Source organism: Pteropus vampyrus, unplaced genomic scaffold (genome assembly GCF_000151845.1).
Source record: "Pteropus vampyrus isolate Shadow unplaced genomic scaffold, Pvam_2.0 Scaffold130, whole genome shotgun sequence".
Classification (NCBI taxonomy): Eukaryota; Metazoa; Chordata; class Mammalia; order Chiroptera; family Pteropodidae; genus Pteropus; species Pteropus vampyrus.
In genome coordinates, this window is record NW_011888911.1 from 2,304,895 (window position 1) to 2,321,642 (window position 16,748).

The 16,748-nt window shown below is 41.8% G+C and overlaps 1 protein-coding gene across 9 annotated transcripts in view; it reads left to right on the top strand.

Annotated features, from left to right (window-relative positions):
• Positions 1-11,861, top strand: part of CDON (cell adhesion associated, oncogene regulated) — a 92,566-nt gene extending 80,705 nt beyond the window's left edge. For 4 of the 9 annotated variants that reach the window (XM_023534710.1, XM_023534712.1, XM_023534709.1 and 1 more), the window contains 2 exons: positions 7,066-7,340; positions 7,942-11,861. In XM_023534710.1, the coding sequence (XP_023390478.1) occupies positions 7,066-7,340; positions 7,942-8,105 (439 nt within the window). In that variant the 3' untranslated portion in view covers positions 8,106-11,861. Of the gene's footprint in view, positions 1-1,601; positions 1,849-1,934; positions 1,962-2,071; positions 2,345-5,363; positions 5,396-5,482; positions 6,950-7,065; positions 7,341-7,941 lie in introns of those variants that run through there. The other 5 variants (XR_002782062.1, XR_002782061.1, XR_002782063.1 and 2 more) reach the window with 5 other exon arrangements.
• Positions 11,862-16,748: the final 4,887 nt, after the last annotated feature.

Sequence of the window (16,748 nt, forward strand, 5' to 3'; positions counted from 1 at the left end):
AGCATTTATTATCGCCAATTACGTGAAAGTCACCAATAAACTAATTCACTCAGGGAAACCCACAGTCTAAGATTGGGGTCATTGCAACATCCAACAAAGAGTATACAATGAGAATGGGGGACAGCCATGAGCCTGGAGGAATGTCATCAGAGTTCTGTTGCATAGTAACTGGTGAGCTCCCCCAAATAAGGGCCAGGTCAGCAAAATGGCAAGAGGAAACAGCAGAAGTGATCTGGGTCTTAAACTACTTCCAAGATGTAACTGTTTCAGAAGTCTCGAGAATATATTCATAAAACTAAGTTATCAGACATCCAAGATGTCCATGGTTAGTCCTTGCCCTCCAGGGATAATCAAAAGAGGAAACAATGCAAAAAAAAAAAAAACTCATATAATCATCTAATCAGAGCAATTCTGTACATAAGCATGCTTAAAAAATATTAAACTGTGTAATTAGAATGGAATACTTCTCCAGGAAGTATTTCAGAGGTGCTGTATAGTTTCACTGGGATGTTCAAAATATGTTTAGTCGAATACTAAAGCAACACGCTCTTTTAAGCTCAATCCTATGCTACTATAACAATCTATTTCCTAGTTCGTGCTATTCAGATTATCGATCAAAGAATACTTTATTATTTTATGACACTATAATAGTCACTTTCCTATCTTACAGTTTGTTCAGACAGGCCTCTCCTATTTACTTAAAGATATCTCGGTAAACTAATAGGTCCTAGACCCTCTGAAATTTTGCTCAGCAGTACAGATTTTTGTCTGTGGCAAGATGCACAGAGTTCTATTTACTCAGTGTTTTTAAACTTAAGAAAAGTACTTTCATTGAGCCAGAGACAACTCAGTGAAAACTTTCAGCCCAGGTTAAGCCAATAATAACTATAATTGAAAGATTGTTTGAAAGACTGAGATAGTGAAAATGTATTTTATAAACAGTACAACAAGCATTGTAATAGCATCTTAATGAATGTTATACACTCGCAGGCGTAGACAGAGAATCCTGTTCTCTTACAATACTCGTAGATGTGGGTCTCTTAGGTTTACATATATACAGTCTTTTGGGGGATATGTGCATGTAATTATCTGATTGCTTTAGAAATTTTAAAGCGTTATCAGTAAAATTATTTTTACATGCTATATACTCAATTATATTCAGAACAGGTATTTATAGACTATTCTTCTTTGTTCATTTCTTAGCATGTAACCACCAAGTTAAAGTCATTTTTATGCTGACACAAGTAGACATCTGGAATATGACTAATATTTTTACATTTGGCTATCTAAGTGGTTAAATACTGATGGTTATGAGTTAGGATTTGGTGTAGTAGACAATTTTAAATCATTTTGATTTCTCATGTTGAAATTTGAGTCGTGATTACTTTAACAGTCTAACACAGTTTATGAACTTACTATCAGCACCACTCTGTTGGGAGTCACAAGTCAGAATACAAGTAAACACTGCTGTGATTTTCTGTTTCACTTATCTGAAAAATAAATGCTAACAAATAGGTAGTAGGAAGTTGCACTTTTCGCTTGCTATGCTTGTAATTTCTTTTTCAAGCATATGTGTATTTAATCTGCTTGTTTACTTCCAGCACATAAAACCAGGTAACAGCATCAGCACACTAGTTTCGGGTGTACCTGGCCTTTCCGTTTCGACCATTCCTTCAGTCCTGCCCCATCCAGATAATTCACCTTCACTGTCGCTCTCACAAAAGTGCTTTACACTCAAACTGCTAGACTGCCCTTAGATTTCACTAAAAAAGTCGTGTTCGTTGCTTTAAATTAAAGAAATGAGAAGAAAAAAAGGAGAGAGAAGAATTTAAGGCATCTTATTATCTGGTGAGTTCATTATTTTATATCAACATTATGAATTTCATGTGAAATTTATATAAATAAATTATTAATTCATAATATTTTGTTTTTAGGGGACTGCCCTGGTTTTTCAAATTATGGCAAGTATTTTTTTTCTACAGATTAACTTTACTTCTTTTAAACGAAAACTTTTCTTTCTGACCTGATGCTCTTTGCTTTTCGATTTTGAGTACCTTTGTATTACTTCCAGGTTCTTGCAGAGAAATGGGACATGAAGCCAGAAGCTCACTTAATTTGTTTAACAACATCACCCTGGGGATTTTATTAAGTGCCTGCCTGTGCTGTACGTCTCACTATTCTAAGAGCTTTCTCTGACACCGAAGACAGTCATTGTCTGTCCCGTGGGAGATTGAAGTTTGAATCAGACAACTATGAAGCCAATCTGTATAAGAAAAACCAGACATCAGAACTCGTATTGGACAAAGACAGAGATACCTACTATTGTGATATAAAAATCAAAGAAGTAAGTGTATCAGTTTATTCTCGCTTTAATATATATGTCTCAACTTAGTATTGGGTATGGTCTGTTGTTATAAAGTATTTTGAATAATTAGCTTAATTGTTGCTCTCTAATAATAAATTTACTTGCTTATGAAAAAAGATATAAAAAATGTTTGAGGTTCTCAAATTTAATACTTATTTACTTAACATTTTTCGAAGTCCTACTGTATACCATTTACTGTGTGCTTAGTGCTAGACATTATGCTTTTAATTAGAGTCTAATATACATTAGTACTTTTACCACTTCCTAAACAATAAAATACTTTAGAACATGTTAACTCCACTGTCTTCTCCAGTGTTTTGTTATTTTTGACATTTGTTTAATTCTACAGATATTTAAAATCTTCTAAGACATTACAATTATTGTTTTTTGCAGTCAGCATTTATTCAGAATTTCTGACATTGCCTTTTTTGTTGCTACTCATTTCTTTCTGTGTTTCCTTCTCTCTGCTGCTACTCATTTTCCTTCCACTTGAACTCTCTTTAGCATTTCCTGTAGTACAGCTCTTAGGGTGACAAGTTCTCTCAGGTTTTGGCCTGAAAATCTTCAATTCATCTTCCTTTTTGAAGGATATTTATTACTATTTATTGAATCTTAGGTTGGCAGTTACTTTTTGTACTTTCAAAATGTTGTTCCATTATTTTATTACTTCCATTATACCTTCTCTCTGGAGTCTCAACCACTCAATTGTTTTGGTAGCTCTCTGGTGACTTCAACAGATTTAAAATAAAATTTCTCCTTTTTAGTTGTTCTCGACAGGAGAGTTTTTCTCTCCTGTTGACAAATCACTTATATGGTTCTCTTTTAAGGTAAAAATGTCTTTTTCTTTTGGCTGTTTTTATGATTTTCACTTTTATTTTGTTTCCAGCAGGTTAATTATTCAAATTCAAAAGTGTAATTTTCTTTGTATTTTTTCTACTCAAGGTTCATAGAACTTCTTAAATATGTGGCTTCTGTTTGATCAATTTTAGAAAATTCTTAGCCTTTATGTCTCCCAATATAGCTTCTGTCCCATTCTCTTTTCTCTCCTTCAGAGAGACTCCAATTATACATATTTTTGAGTTTTTTGCTATGCTTCATATGTCTCTTAGCTTCTTTCTACATTTTTCATCCTTTTGACTCTGCTTCGGCTAAATACCGTGCAGTGACATCTGCCCATTTGTGCTCAATTTGCCCTTAACCCCACATACCAAGTCCTTAATTCCAGTTATTCTACTTTTTAATGTAGAAATTCCAAATTACTATTATTAGATTCTAATTCTCTGTTAAAATTCTTCATCTTGCCATTGCTTTCTTGAATATATTCACTTAGTTCTTTTAAAGCCTGTATCTCCTAACTCAATATCTATATCACTAGTTTTTCTCTTGTTCCTATAAACTGATATGCCTGGTAATTTTTTCTTGAATTCTGGATATTGTATATAAAAATTCATAGGGGCTCTGGAAGATGTTTTCTTCCCCTAGAAAGAATTTACTTTGGCTTTTGGAAAGCAGTTAGGTAAGGGGCAGATCACTTTAACCCAGCTAGGAATCGAATTAATTTAATGCTGAATTTTGATCTTTGTAAAAGCCTGTCTATTCCTGTATCTTTATAACGTAACCCTTCAAGGATCCTAATTTAAAAAGCCTTGGGTATTTACTGGTTCTGTATTCCAATTTCTCTCTTCCCAGCCCCATGAAACTGCCAAAAGCTCTGCTCAGCTTCTCACCTACCACTTTTCTGCTGGGCGTCAGTGTTTCATCCTGCACTGAATTGGGCACATGCCTCAAGAAGAAAAATGTGCCGAAACCCAGAGTCAAATTTACCTCCTCTCTAGAATCTCGATCATTCAATTCTTTTGGTAGCTCTCTGGTAACTTCAACAGATTTAAAATAAAATTTCTCATTTTTAGTTCTTGGCAGGAGAGTTGTTCTCATACAGACTAATCAGTTACAGCCAGAAGCCAAGAATTTAATTTTTAAGAATTATTTCCCAGAAATCATGGTAGTCATATAGAGTCTCCTGACCAGAGATATTTCTGGTTTTATAAAATCAGAATCCTTCTTATTCTCTAATTCCATAATTGCTATGTAGTATAATTTTCTCGATTATGAAACAGTTGAGTCTGAAATAGAATATACACCAGTCTCTACTTGGTAATGTGAGAAGCCACACATCTCTAACCCATCTCCAAGTTGAGTGCTCCCAGTGCCTTTTGTGTCTTCTTATATAACACTTACTACATTATATTGTAACCATTTGTTTATTTCTCCATCTCCTCTGTTAGACTGGGAGCTGGAACTCTGCTGTATTAACCTTTATATTTTCTATATCTACCATAGTGTCTAACATTTAGAAGATATTCAGCAAGTGCTTTTAGAATAAAGAGCTCTTCTGGATAAGATTATTTATATAGATGGATAATACCTTTGAAATTCTCATTAGCAGTAGTTTGAATTCAGAAAGGTTTTTTTCCACCCTCACTTTGCCCACATTTTGGATGAATACCCTATTTAAAGTCTGTGGATTCCCATGAATTGAATGCATTCAGGGGGATTTGGGGGTTCTCAGTATTGAGATAATAGAAGAGACTAATGCTAAAGTACAACGAAGGAAGAGAATGATAACCCTGGATAGCATGGACATTTTTAAATAGCTGTCAGGTGATAAGTGCTCACACTTGCCAGCATCCCAGATCTCTGAATTTAAAGTTCAGGGTTGTATCAGATGTACAGCAGAACAAATAAGGGATGTAGTACCCCCTGGAATCGTGATCCATCCAGCCCAGTGTTCTGATTCTGGCTCCAACAAACTTTCTTCTATACCAGTGCTGCTCTCACTTTTTATTGGCTAAAGACATGCATGGGAACACTTAAGTTTTATTTGAATCAGTATATATTTTTTGCTATATTATTAAAAGTTAAAATTACAGTGCTGTTAGATAATACTGTACTCAAATTATTCTGTACAAGTACCTGACCTACTTTGCTTTTGTTCCAGATGACTGGTATCTGAATTCTACTAAGTGTATAGTGAGTATATTTTTCTATTCGAAATTAAAGTTGGACTTATTTAAATTAAGGATTTGGTTTACTGATAGATATTTCCCTCTTTTTCAGGTTCAGATCCTTCTTCATGCTTATCATTTGGTATTTTCAATAACTTGAACCAACAGAGCCGTTAGTAACAGTTACATGGACTTCCTTTTACTGATTTTCATGTGCCCCAGAAATATACCATCCCATGTTTAAAGGATAGGAATCCAAAGAATTCTTATCTTTATTCCCTAACATTGCTTATCTACAACACATTATCGGTCAATTATATGTGATTCCTACCTAACATGCCAAAATCAAAGTTAAATGAAATGTTTTCTTTAAACTTTTCTTACTCCCAATTTTAGAAATAAAAAAATATATTTATTTCTGAGATTCCAGCTTCTGTTAATGGTGGAATAGCTTGATCATCTATAGGCAATAATGAGAAATGTGGACAATTTGAAAGTATTGGAGAGTAACCAGAAGTGGGTAGAAACTGAAGAAGCCTAACCTTGAAAGACAATGAATGACATTTAATGAGTTTATCTGAGGGCATTCTTCTATCTTGCCAGAGACCCAAACAGAAGGTGTCAAACAATGGAGTTCAAGGCCAACAGAACTAAAAACTTAGAGGGAAAAATCCTCCCCTCCCCCAACCCCCAAAAAAATACTATATGTGAAGAAATAGGAAAATGTGAGACTTCTTCAAAAGGAAAAAAGTCAATAGAAACAGACCCTAAGATGACCCAGATGTCACAACTAGCAGACAGTGACTTTAGAGCAGCTGTTAAAAACATATTCAAGGACTTAAAGGAAGATATACAGAAAACGAATTCATATTTGGGGAATTTCAGCTGAGAAATAGAAAATATAAAGAATGAACCTATGGAAATTCCAAAGCTGGAGAATTTGCTGGACGAAGGCTTAACATCAGATTGGTGACAACAGAAGAAAGAGTCATTGAACTTAGAAGATCAATGGAAATAATCTAATCTGAACAACACAAAGAAAAACAATTAAAACATATATCTCAGGTGAAGATAGGAAATAAAAATATGACAGAATTGAAGTGAATGCTCAGTGCTAATTATAGCATTCAATTCTGCAAAGAAAAATTATTAAAAAATAAAACATGGATTTTGAATATCTAATCCTTATAGTGTTTCTTCAAGGGTGAGAAGGAACCTATTATCTAGTTTCAAAGGATCATGTTTTTCTTGGTTTTCATAAGGTCATTTCTCTTATGTGGACATCAGTTTCTTAGCTTTGTGTCCTTTTCTTCCTTTTTTATTTTCTCATTTCTTCTAGCGGCCAATGGCCTTTTCCTTCTGTGTGCTGTATTTAGGAGCCAGTTAATTATGAAATAGGAAGACAATTTTCAACAGTGGACTAAGGCAAAGGGAACATGTGGGATAGGTCATCATTGAAGGTTCCATTCTTAAATGGTTTGCCTTTTGATGTATTCTCGTGTTGTATTTTACATTGACTATAATTTTTGAGTTCTTGATATATCAAATCATAGTAAAGCATTTAATTATTTCTAAGCAACAGTCTCTCTTAAGAATCTATGGATACAAAATACCAAATGATATTTCAAAATAAATGTATTTTAATTACTGATCCCTCTAGACAAAATTCTGTTTCTTTTGGCTTACATTTTGTAGGTGTTTCACCAAAACGAACGGCACTTTCAGCAGTACCCCACTTCCTGTGGTTCCAGTGATAGCACCTTATCCTCAGGATGGTTTGGAAATGAAGACCCTCAGTCACCTGAAGATGTCTATGTGTCTGGCTTCCACAGCCCCCAGCTGTGGCCAGTCACCTGAGGAGAGCATCAAGGATGATGTGGCACCAAGACCTGCTCAGCATACTTGCTGTCAGGATCATAGGAACGAGAGCAACTCTGATTCCACAGAAGATGCAACGGAGTTCAACAGAGGTACAGGGAGACATTATAAAACTTAAGTTTCGAGATAGTCTTCAGTTAGTTCAAGATAAGGGAAGATGATGCAGATGTATTCTGTGATCCATCAACTCTCCTATTTCTTAAGAGAGTAGGTGGGGTGTTAGATACTTCAATACAAATTCACTAGGTAAAGGATTCTTTGGAATTTTATTATTCATTTCCTTCATCTCAGGCCATTAATCCCATTTCATTTGGAAAATAAATCCAAATAGGCTTCGATTCAGTTTGTACCTGGACAGTAGACTTGCTGGAAGAATGCATTTTGTGGTGGTCATGGGGCCTCTTTTTCATTTGAGTTGATTCTTGAGTTGTAGCCTTTCTTTAAGGTGGTTATTTGGGGGCTTTCAAGGAGCTTGCTTTAACCCTCAGATGAATTGCATAACTGTTCATGAGAGTTCAACTTTATTCTAAACCTTTTATAGCTAGTGCCACCCTCAGATTCAAACTAAACATAATCGGGCTCTACTTTTACTCGTTAGTCTTTCTTTATTGCTCAAAGTAATGTTTTTAGACTGCTTTGTAATAATCAGCCTTTATCACTTCATAATGCTTCCAAACCTTTTGTGTTTTTCAGAAGACAGCTGTGTCCATTCCGAAACAGAGAACAAAAATTTAAGTTGGAATCCTCTTATTTTGCCATCTGTTTCAGAGGACTGTACTGAAAAGACAATATGGTCTCCTCCTGGCATTCCTTTAGACAGCCCTTCGGGAGTCCTTCAACAACCCCAGGAAACCTGAGAACGTGCATGTGACCAGCCACGTTCCCACTTCAAGCCAGTAACTGTACGAAACAGGCTTGGGGATAGACTGAAAGATGTTAATTCAAATCAGAGAATATCTTTATTTATTTTTGTAGTAGTAATGTCATGTGAATGTATCTTAAAATGTGTGCCCTTTTATATTATTTATGCCTTAAATTTTTCCCTCCCTTTTCCTTCCTCCCGCCTAGGTAGGAAACCTAGTTTTACATAGTTTTCAATCATCTGAGAGAAGTGGAGTCATTCCATGTTTTCCAAGAATCTCAGTGACAATAAGAGCTCCTCCTGCAAGGACCCAGCCTGTTGGCTGATCCAGCTAAGAGGGAATTGCTCGGGCCGTTTGAAGTTTTCAGTTAGAAAGCTGTCTTTCAATGTCGTGTTATCAGACTTTCTGAGAACATTTTGGAATCAACCACAGTTGTAACCTGCTGTTCATAATAGCAGATCTCTTATGAATTTCATTAGTGCCTTCCACAAAAGTGATAGCTGACCTGTTGACTATCTGCATGTGGGCACAAGTTATTTTCAGTTTTCTAGGCACTAATCATGCGCAGTGTCATGAATATGGTTAAGGTTAAGGTCTAGTTGGGTTACTGCAGCCTGCAGAAAGGGAACCAAGGCCAGAGAGAAGAATGCCTTCACGTCCTACTGCTTTACAATCGCATTTCTTTGTGAAATGGTCACCATGGGCCTCTTTTGGACTGTTTCTAAGAGATAGGAACAAAATACAACTTTGAAGGGGTACTCGAAGAGAAAGATTCACATTTTAAGAAGAAAGGGGAGGGTTTCAAGGGAACCCATCTTGGCAGAAGCTCTCCCATTTCTATAGGATTGTGGTCGTGGTGCCACGGCACCCAAAAATTGTCGTTTTCTAACTTCCAACATGGGCAATACCTGGAAAACGTGTTGGACAAGACTTAATTTGGAGGGAAAGGGGGATATGGTTTGAAATTTCCTGACTTTTTTTCAGAATGTCGTCATCGTAAACAGGCAGAGCTCATAAATCACAGTTACTGCTGCCTCCGAGTGACAGGGTGTTTGCAGCTGCCCTTAGAAGGCTTTTCTTCTCTACATCTAAAAAAACAAAAACAAAAACAAACCTTCAAAACACCATAAGTATGTTTAATAGCTTGAGTCCAACCGCAGTGGGTCACTGCCCCTTTTGGGATTGTGCGTCCCTTTTGGGGAAGAAAGTGAAAATGCTTCTCTGGAAGCCCAGTAGTTCCAGCGTAAATGAAAAAATTTTACCGTTTCCTAGAAATTGCCGTGAAATAGACTAGAATACTATGTTAATCAATTTTCTATATAAGTGCGTCAGTATTCCCTTGCATATGTCTATATATTTTATGCATAGAACTGTTAGTGAAATGTGCTGTTGAAGCTGAGTCACTATGCCAGAATTCCTTCAAGTAGAATGTAGTGGATATAATTTCGGGTCAAGTGTTAGGGATGCTATAGAATCAAGTTCTCCATTCCAGGTGTCCATGCCTGTACTATACTGGATTTATTCTTCATGTTACATAGATACAATTAGCTTTTGAGGGGAATAGCTTTATCCCTGACTTCTGTGACTAGCAAAGGACTAAGTCCTAGTACACAGAATATGAAAATGTACCCTGTGTTGGCCAATCAAGTTACAGCAATGCTGTCACAAAGCGAGTTTTAGAAAACTGGGGAATAAACGTTCATAGGCAGTCATTTTGATTCAAGAAACAGGTATATTAGCATGAGCCTTAGGTCATAAACTGCTTTTAAAGATGGAGTTTCAATATGAGATTTGTCCACCGGGAAGAGAACACGACTTTACCTTTAGGGCAATCTCATTGTGGACTGCTTTATTTATATTATTAGTAACGCTGTTTTAAGTGTTATCCCTTTTATTGTATTTTATTTATAAAAAATGCCTTTATATATTGAGATATATAAATATAAATATAACTATATATAATTGTCTTTATGTTTAGGAGTTATGAGTTCTCCCTAGCCATGAGGCGTTCTGAAGTTTCCTGCCCTGCACAGTCACCAAAACCAGTCCTGCCTAATGTCACTTCACCAGGAGGTCTGGGGACACAGTATATTTCATTGCAGGAGATATCACTCACATTTGTGGAGTAACTGTTGTGTACCAGGCACTGTGTTTGGAGTTTGTTACTGCTATCTCATTAACCCACGCAGCAAACCCACAAAGTAGGTGTTGACGTCCCCGAGTCTCACAGTGAGCTGCAGAGCCTGAATTTGAACTCAGTTGATGTGGAGCTGTAATCCGAGCTCCTTCCATTTTTCCATGCTGCTTTCCAAAAACATTGTGGTTCACTCTTTTAATGGAACCAGTCCAGTTCTGCATGCTCCAGTCCGCCCCTGCTGCTAGATTCCTCTGCCACTCTTAACTCTACAACTAGAGAAGCTGCCCTCAGTCCCGTGTGGCAGAGCCCTGTGCTTATTCCTTAGTCTTCTTGGAGTCCACGTTTCTCTCTGTGAACCCCTCACCGCCCCCTGCCCCCCAGAATCTGATCTTAACTCAGTTTAGTGATACTGTAGTTGGTCAGGCCTCTTTATATTCCTTTTCATATTCCTTCGAATGCTCCATGATTCTTTGTTTTAGCATTAAACTTCCCCACTTCTGTTCTATCACTTCGCTATCTCCTTTTTTTTCTTCTTTCGGTTATGCACTGGTAGTCTGGTGACAGGTGATGGTCTGGTGGTGTACAGGATTTAACATTGTAAGTTAAATTGCAGTGCTTTAAACCTTTTGAAGTGGTCTTTTAAAAAGCATTTCTTCCTTGGTTTTGTTTTTGTCAAATGAGTCCGCGAAGACCAGTACATCCATATTAAGCCGATCGTGTCACAAATCTCATTTCAGCTACAGTACTGCCAAGAAGTTAACTTTATAATTGAATTTCACCTGTGTTGCTCTCTTTTCAAGCAATGACTTTGAGATGCATGTTTTGTATTATATTGAAAAGTATGTTTTATTTGCCTTAAAGTTGTAATAATAGTATGTTTGAAACTGTACATATTTTAAATGATGTAGCTTTGCCAGGTTTTCTTTGGTTGATACGATTTTGTATTAAAAGAGAATGCTGCTTCCATGTAGAGTGGCAGTGAAGATGGGGTGCCCAGATGTTCCCTGTTTCTATAAAGCTGCTTATAGCTTGTGACTAGGGTGGGTATGTGTCTTATGTCTTACTCTGAAATGTTTTGGAACCTCCACCCTGCCCTTCCCTGAATCCTCACCCCCACCTCCCGTGCATATCCAAGAGCCAAATGAGTCAATTCCTTCTGTTCTGACTCCAGAGATCCAGACCCTGGTGGAACAGGATCTAGGACAAGTGTTTTATGGGAAGGCCAGGGAAATACCTGAGCCACAGAGCTGTGTTGAAGCAGGCAGATCCCCTTAAGGGAGCTCAGCATTTCATTGGAAGGAAGAGAGGAGCGTGAGGAGAAAGGGGACGAGTGGTCCCTCCTTGCACATCATCTGTTTTTTACCATCAACCTAGAGCAGCATCTGTATGAGCTCCAGAGTAGAATTTAGCCTCTTCAGGAAGCAGCTTTGTTTCACTACCCTAAAAGATCAAAGTGACTGGACGACTTTGACCAGAAAGCCACTGGGGTCTTTTGTTGGGTGGGGCCTTGTTATATTTTATTCCTCATATTTAAATAAGACTTCCTCAAGCCTTAGCCCCAGTCCTGAGGGCTCTGAGGGAACTCGAAACTCCTTTTCTAATAAAGTCTAATCTGTGAGAACCTAAGAAGCAACTTCAGTTTCTGTCAGTTTTCTGTCTCCTTTCAGGCGCCACTTTCCGTATTCCTGGCAAGACCATCCCTTGGCTCTCTTGCTGTTTCTTCTCCTCTGAGTCCCCTGCGGAGCCAGCCCTGAGTCCTAACCTTTCTAGTCAGTCGGAACAAGCATTCGTTTGTGTTTCACCCAAATTTCAGACCCACGCACACTTGGAGCCAGTGAGTCATACTGGCAGCTGACAGAGTATGACTTTGGAATAGCCCGGTCTCCCCTGTCGGCCAGCTCCACAAGGCCTGGTGGCAGAAAACTGCATCTGCAATACTTCTGCTTTATCTTGTTGTCACAGACTCCCGGAGTCTAGCGACTATCCCTTTGACCACTGCAGACTCAGTGATATCCCCACACCAAAAGTAGAAAAAAAAACCCCTGGGATTGGCACCTGGCTCTGCCACCAGCCCTGATTAAGCTGGTCCTATAATAGTAAAGTATGTGTCCTTAGGGAAGGAATTTGAGACGTGGAAAGTAAAGGACTAGAAGACCGCGTCTCTTCCTGCGGTCGAATGAAGGGAACACGTGCCTACGTACCTTGCTTCCCATCTCCTAGCTTCCTCCCAGTAGGAGAACCTGGGACCCACCTGAACCTTGGGATCAGCCCCTCCCTGTGGGAGCTGCAATCAGAATGACCCTCTACTATTGAGAGCATCAAGTATGGTTTATTTAGGAATTATTCAATTCATGGACTTTGCTGGAAGCCGCTAGCTTGCTCATACGGGACTAGGCACTGTTCCCAACACCATCATTCTCACTGGCCGTCGGATACCCAGCTGCTCTTTTCTCCAAACGTGTGTCTTCCTTGTCCTTCCACTTCTATCTTCTACAAGCTGGGCCAGGACTTCTCTTGTAACCCAGCCATTTAGAAGCACCGCAGCTGAGCTTTGCACTGGTCGTGAAGGCTGGATGGGGAGTGGGGAGTGGGGAGTCGGTGTCTTAGCTACCTTGGTTTCAAGACCAGGTGTGATAGAGGGGATCTTTCCACCCCAACCTGTCTCCCTAAGCATATTTGTACCTTTCTCTTGAGGCTTCACGGTGTTGCGGTCACTGTGATGGTGACATTTACCGGTGTATCTGGGGATTCTTGTGCAGGGTCTGAACCTGGGATGGTGGATGGTGTTTCAATGCCTAAGAGAATAGACGTGAACAAAGGAGAGACACTTTGGGGGTGTCCCAGACTCTGCTTAGAGGACAAGAGAGACCGAGCATTGTGCACGAAACTCAGGACTGCTCTCCTTATCTTTGGGGAAAAAAATTGTGCCTACCTGCCTGTGCCCCACAGCCTTCCATTGAACCCCTATGTTGATGACTTTGCTCCCTGAGGGGAAAGTGGGAGGGGAAAGTTAATGACAACCCAGCTTTCCCCAGCCTTCCTTCCCAGTTAGAGGAGAATCCTGACCCCCACAGTGATGAGTGCCACACTCACATGGGAGCAAGCAACTGACCAAGGCCTGTAAAAAGAAAAGGAAAAGGTACGTTACTTGAGCAACCCAGCCTAGGTGGAAAGAGAATACCCCTCCCTTGCCTGTTAGCTCTGTATGAGAGACTACAGACCCAGAAGGAGATGGCCCCAGATTCCTGAGGTCGGGGTTGGAGCCCCAAGGGACCTCTGTCACTGGGGAAGAGGTCACATTCAGAAAAGCCCAAATTTCTTTACCCCGGGGGTGGGGGATCTGGACCTCCCTCAGGTAGGTGTAGACCTGACCACCTTATGGGATCAAGAAACCCTGTCTTCAGCTTCTCACTCACGAGGGAACGTCTCCGGGTGCCGAGCAGCGTACTGGAACACCAGCAAAGAGGCCACTGCTGCCACCACCATTCCTGTGCCCGCTGCACCCAGCACTGCCGGATAGGCGCTGATGGGGGGCTCCGCTAGGAAGGGAGAGCGCTGGTTGCATGAGTGGGTTTAGAGCCATGGCTGAACTCGGCAGCTGTGGCTTATAGGGTACTGAGCCAGCAATGCTCTCCCCTCCCCCTGTGGTGGGTGATCAGGAGCAATGCCGGACCCAGAGAATCTGGAGACCAGGTCTCTCCCAAAGAAAGAGGTGCTCTGTGAGCCTGGTGCTCCTGAAGTCCCCAGCTATTTCTGGCACAGAAGTCAGCAGGCCAGTTATCTTGTGCTCCAGGAGGTGAGACCGAGGCACAGAGTTGGACCCCTATCCTTATTTAATTTCCCCCTTCCCTATTTCTTCTGATTCAAGCTTAACTATGTGGCTCCTACACCCGGGCCTGAGGCCTCCGGGGCCTCCCAGGGAGGGATGGGAAAGAGCAGTGGAGAGTATCTGAGGAAAGGGTGGGGAAGAGGGTAGAGATGGGGATGGAGGAATTCAGTAGGAAGAGAGCAAAGGAGTGGAGTAGGGGCTACCCCATGAGGTGGAAGATGAACCAGAACTCAGGTTTGTAGAAAAAATGGCGAGCCTCGCCGTGGAGCTAGTCCCAGCACCTGGCGTCTTCACTTCAGAGGGATGTCCCGTTGTGTGGTGATTCAGAGCCAGGACTCGGAAGGCATACAGGACCCCCGGGTCCAAGCCCCCCAGCCGCCGGGTCCTGCTCTCCGGCTCGATGTCACCAGCTGCTGTCTCCCAAGCCCCAGCTCCTGGGCCTGGCACACTGGCCCTCCGCTGCACCAGGAAGCCCGTCAAGTTCCCGGGGCCTTTGATGGCCCAGTGCAGCTGCACCTCTCTCCGGTGTCTCCCGTAGGTCAGGCGGCTGATGGTGACGTTGGGAGGAGCTGGATACCCTGGGGTGAGGGCAGGGACACATAGAGCACATGCACCCCCACAAGCACGTGTGCATGTGTGCTTCTGCGCCCATGTTTGTTCCCGTTTTGTTGAGAGACAGCTGGTGGCGTGAAGAAGGCCCCAGACTGAGGTGTGTAGACTTGACCAGTTTTGTGTAGTTTTGGTCTGTGTCACCCTAGACTTGCACTTCTAGGCCTCAGTTTCCTTGTCTATCAACGGAGGAAAAGGAGATTATTCTGACCACACAGAGTCCTATTTGCCTGTATGCAGGAATGCACACACTTCACATTACTGTCCCTTTAAGGGCCGATCTGCCTGAGGGAACTAAAGTGTCCGAAGCAGGGAATTCCAGTGTCTCTCCCTTACAGGGCTCTGGCTGGAGGGTTCCCAGGCCCCTCACCACATAAACGTACCCTCCCACCCCCCACTCACTCAGGACCTCCAGCAAGACGCTCTGACTGCTGTTGCCCAAGGCGTTGCGAGCCACACACTGGTAGGTGCCACTGTGGTGAGCTGGGTCGGCCCCCCGGATACCAAGGCGGAGCTGGGATCCTTCAGGGTGCAGCATGAATCTGGAAGTGCCAGGTTCCACTGGCCGACGCTGGGGTCCCAGCCAGAGAAGCTGGGCAGGTGGCATGCCCCCCAGAAGGGCACACTCCAGCCAGGCCTCTTCCCCCTCCAGCACCGACACCTGGGGCTCAGCCACTGCCAGCTGTGGGGCTTCTGAGGAGACAGAGAGCAAGGCTGGGAGATGCCCACTGTGCCTGAGCTAGCGAGAAGGCTTGGGGGTAGGATGCTGGCCAGCGGTAGTGGGGAGGAGAAAGAGAGAGGATGGGGACTGTGGAGTTGACGGTGAAGCTTGTCTTGGGCCAGTCTGCCGCCTCGTTCTGGCTTCCATCCTATGGCAGATTCCTATCACAATCTGCTCCAAAGTTTAATGATAATAGCAGTGTTCCTCCATGCTTTTCTCCACCTAACCCCAGGCTCAGCTCCTGCAAGTGGGCCCCTGCCTTACCCATCTCGGCGTTAAGCCCCTCCTCCCTCCCAGCACCTGGCCCATGGCCTCCTTTCCTCTAGCGCCCACCTCCCAAGCACAGGGCCGGGCCCATGGAAGGCGATCAGTTTTGTGGGCTGACTCCTAAAAACCCAGTTTCAGGAGTCGATGAACCTCCTGTGATGGGATTTCCAGCTCTGAGACTGAGGAATCAGGGAGAGAAATGTTTTGGGTTGAGACTTTCTTAAGCCCCTGAAAACATGCCAGTCACCAAGGCTTGGAGACCAAGATAAAATTCATCTTATGAGTATTGTCTTATATGACTGCTCCTCTATTTGGTTTTCTCTTATTTTTTAATTTCAATATTTAATTCTTTTTCTTGAGTTGCCAATAAGTGGGACTGGCAGGGCCAGATGAAGACAGAAAGAAACCAGACCCAAAACAACTAGAGACAGTAAGAGATGTAGAGACCTCAGACACCTGAAACATTAATTCAAGTCGGGAATGTAATCAGGCACTTCTCATGCAAATCGGTGTGGATGGGGCAGACGGCGAGCGGCACCCCTCACTGGCTAGGTGGGTGTAGCCTCCAGCCACACGTGACTATGAGCACTTGAAGTGTGGCCGGTCCCCCCTGAGATGTGTTATAACTGCAAATACACACCCCAAATTTTGAAGATAGCAGGAACAGAACAGTGTAAAATATCTCATTAATAATTTTCTATTGCACATTGAAATGGTCATATATTGGATATATTGAGTTGAATAAAATGTCACCTCTTTTTGCTTTCTTAAAAATGTGGCTGCTAGAAAATGTTCAATTATACATGTGGCTCACATTATAATTTTATGGGCCAACACGGACCTCTAGACTGACTAAACCCCCTGATTTTATGGGTCAAAAAAGCTTAAGGCCCTGGGAGGTGAAGTGACACAGTCACCTGACTCACCTTGCATGCCAGCACAGCCACACCCCAGAGCCCCTCATCCCAATTCCAAAGGGCTGCTCCTCCTCCCCCAGCCCCAGAACCCTGTCACCAGCTCCCACTTACCCAGCTGGAGCCGACAGGAGGGGTCGGGGACCCTGAGTGGGTGAGT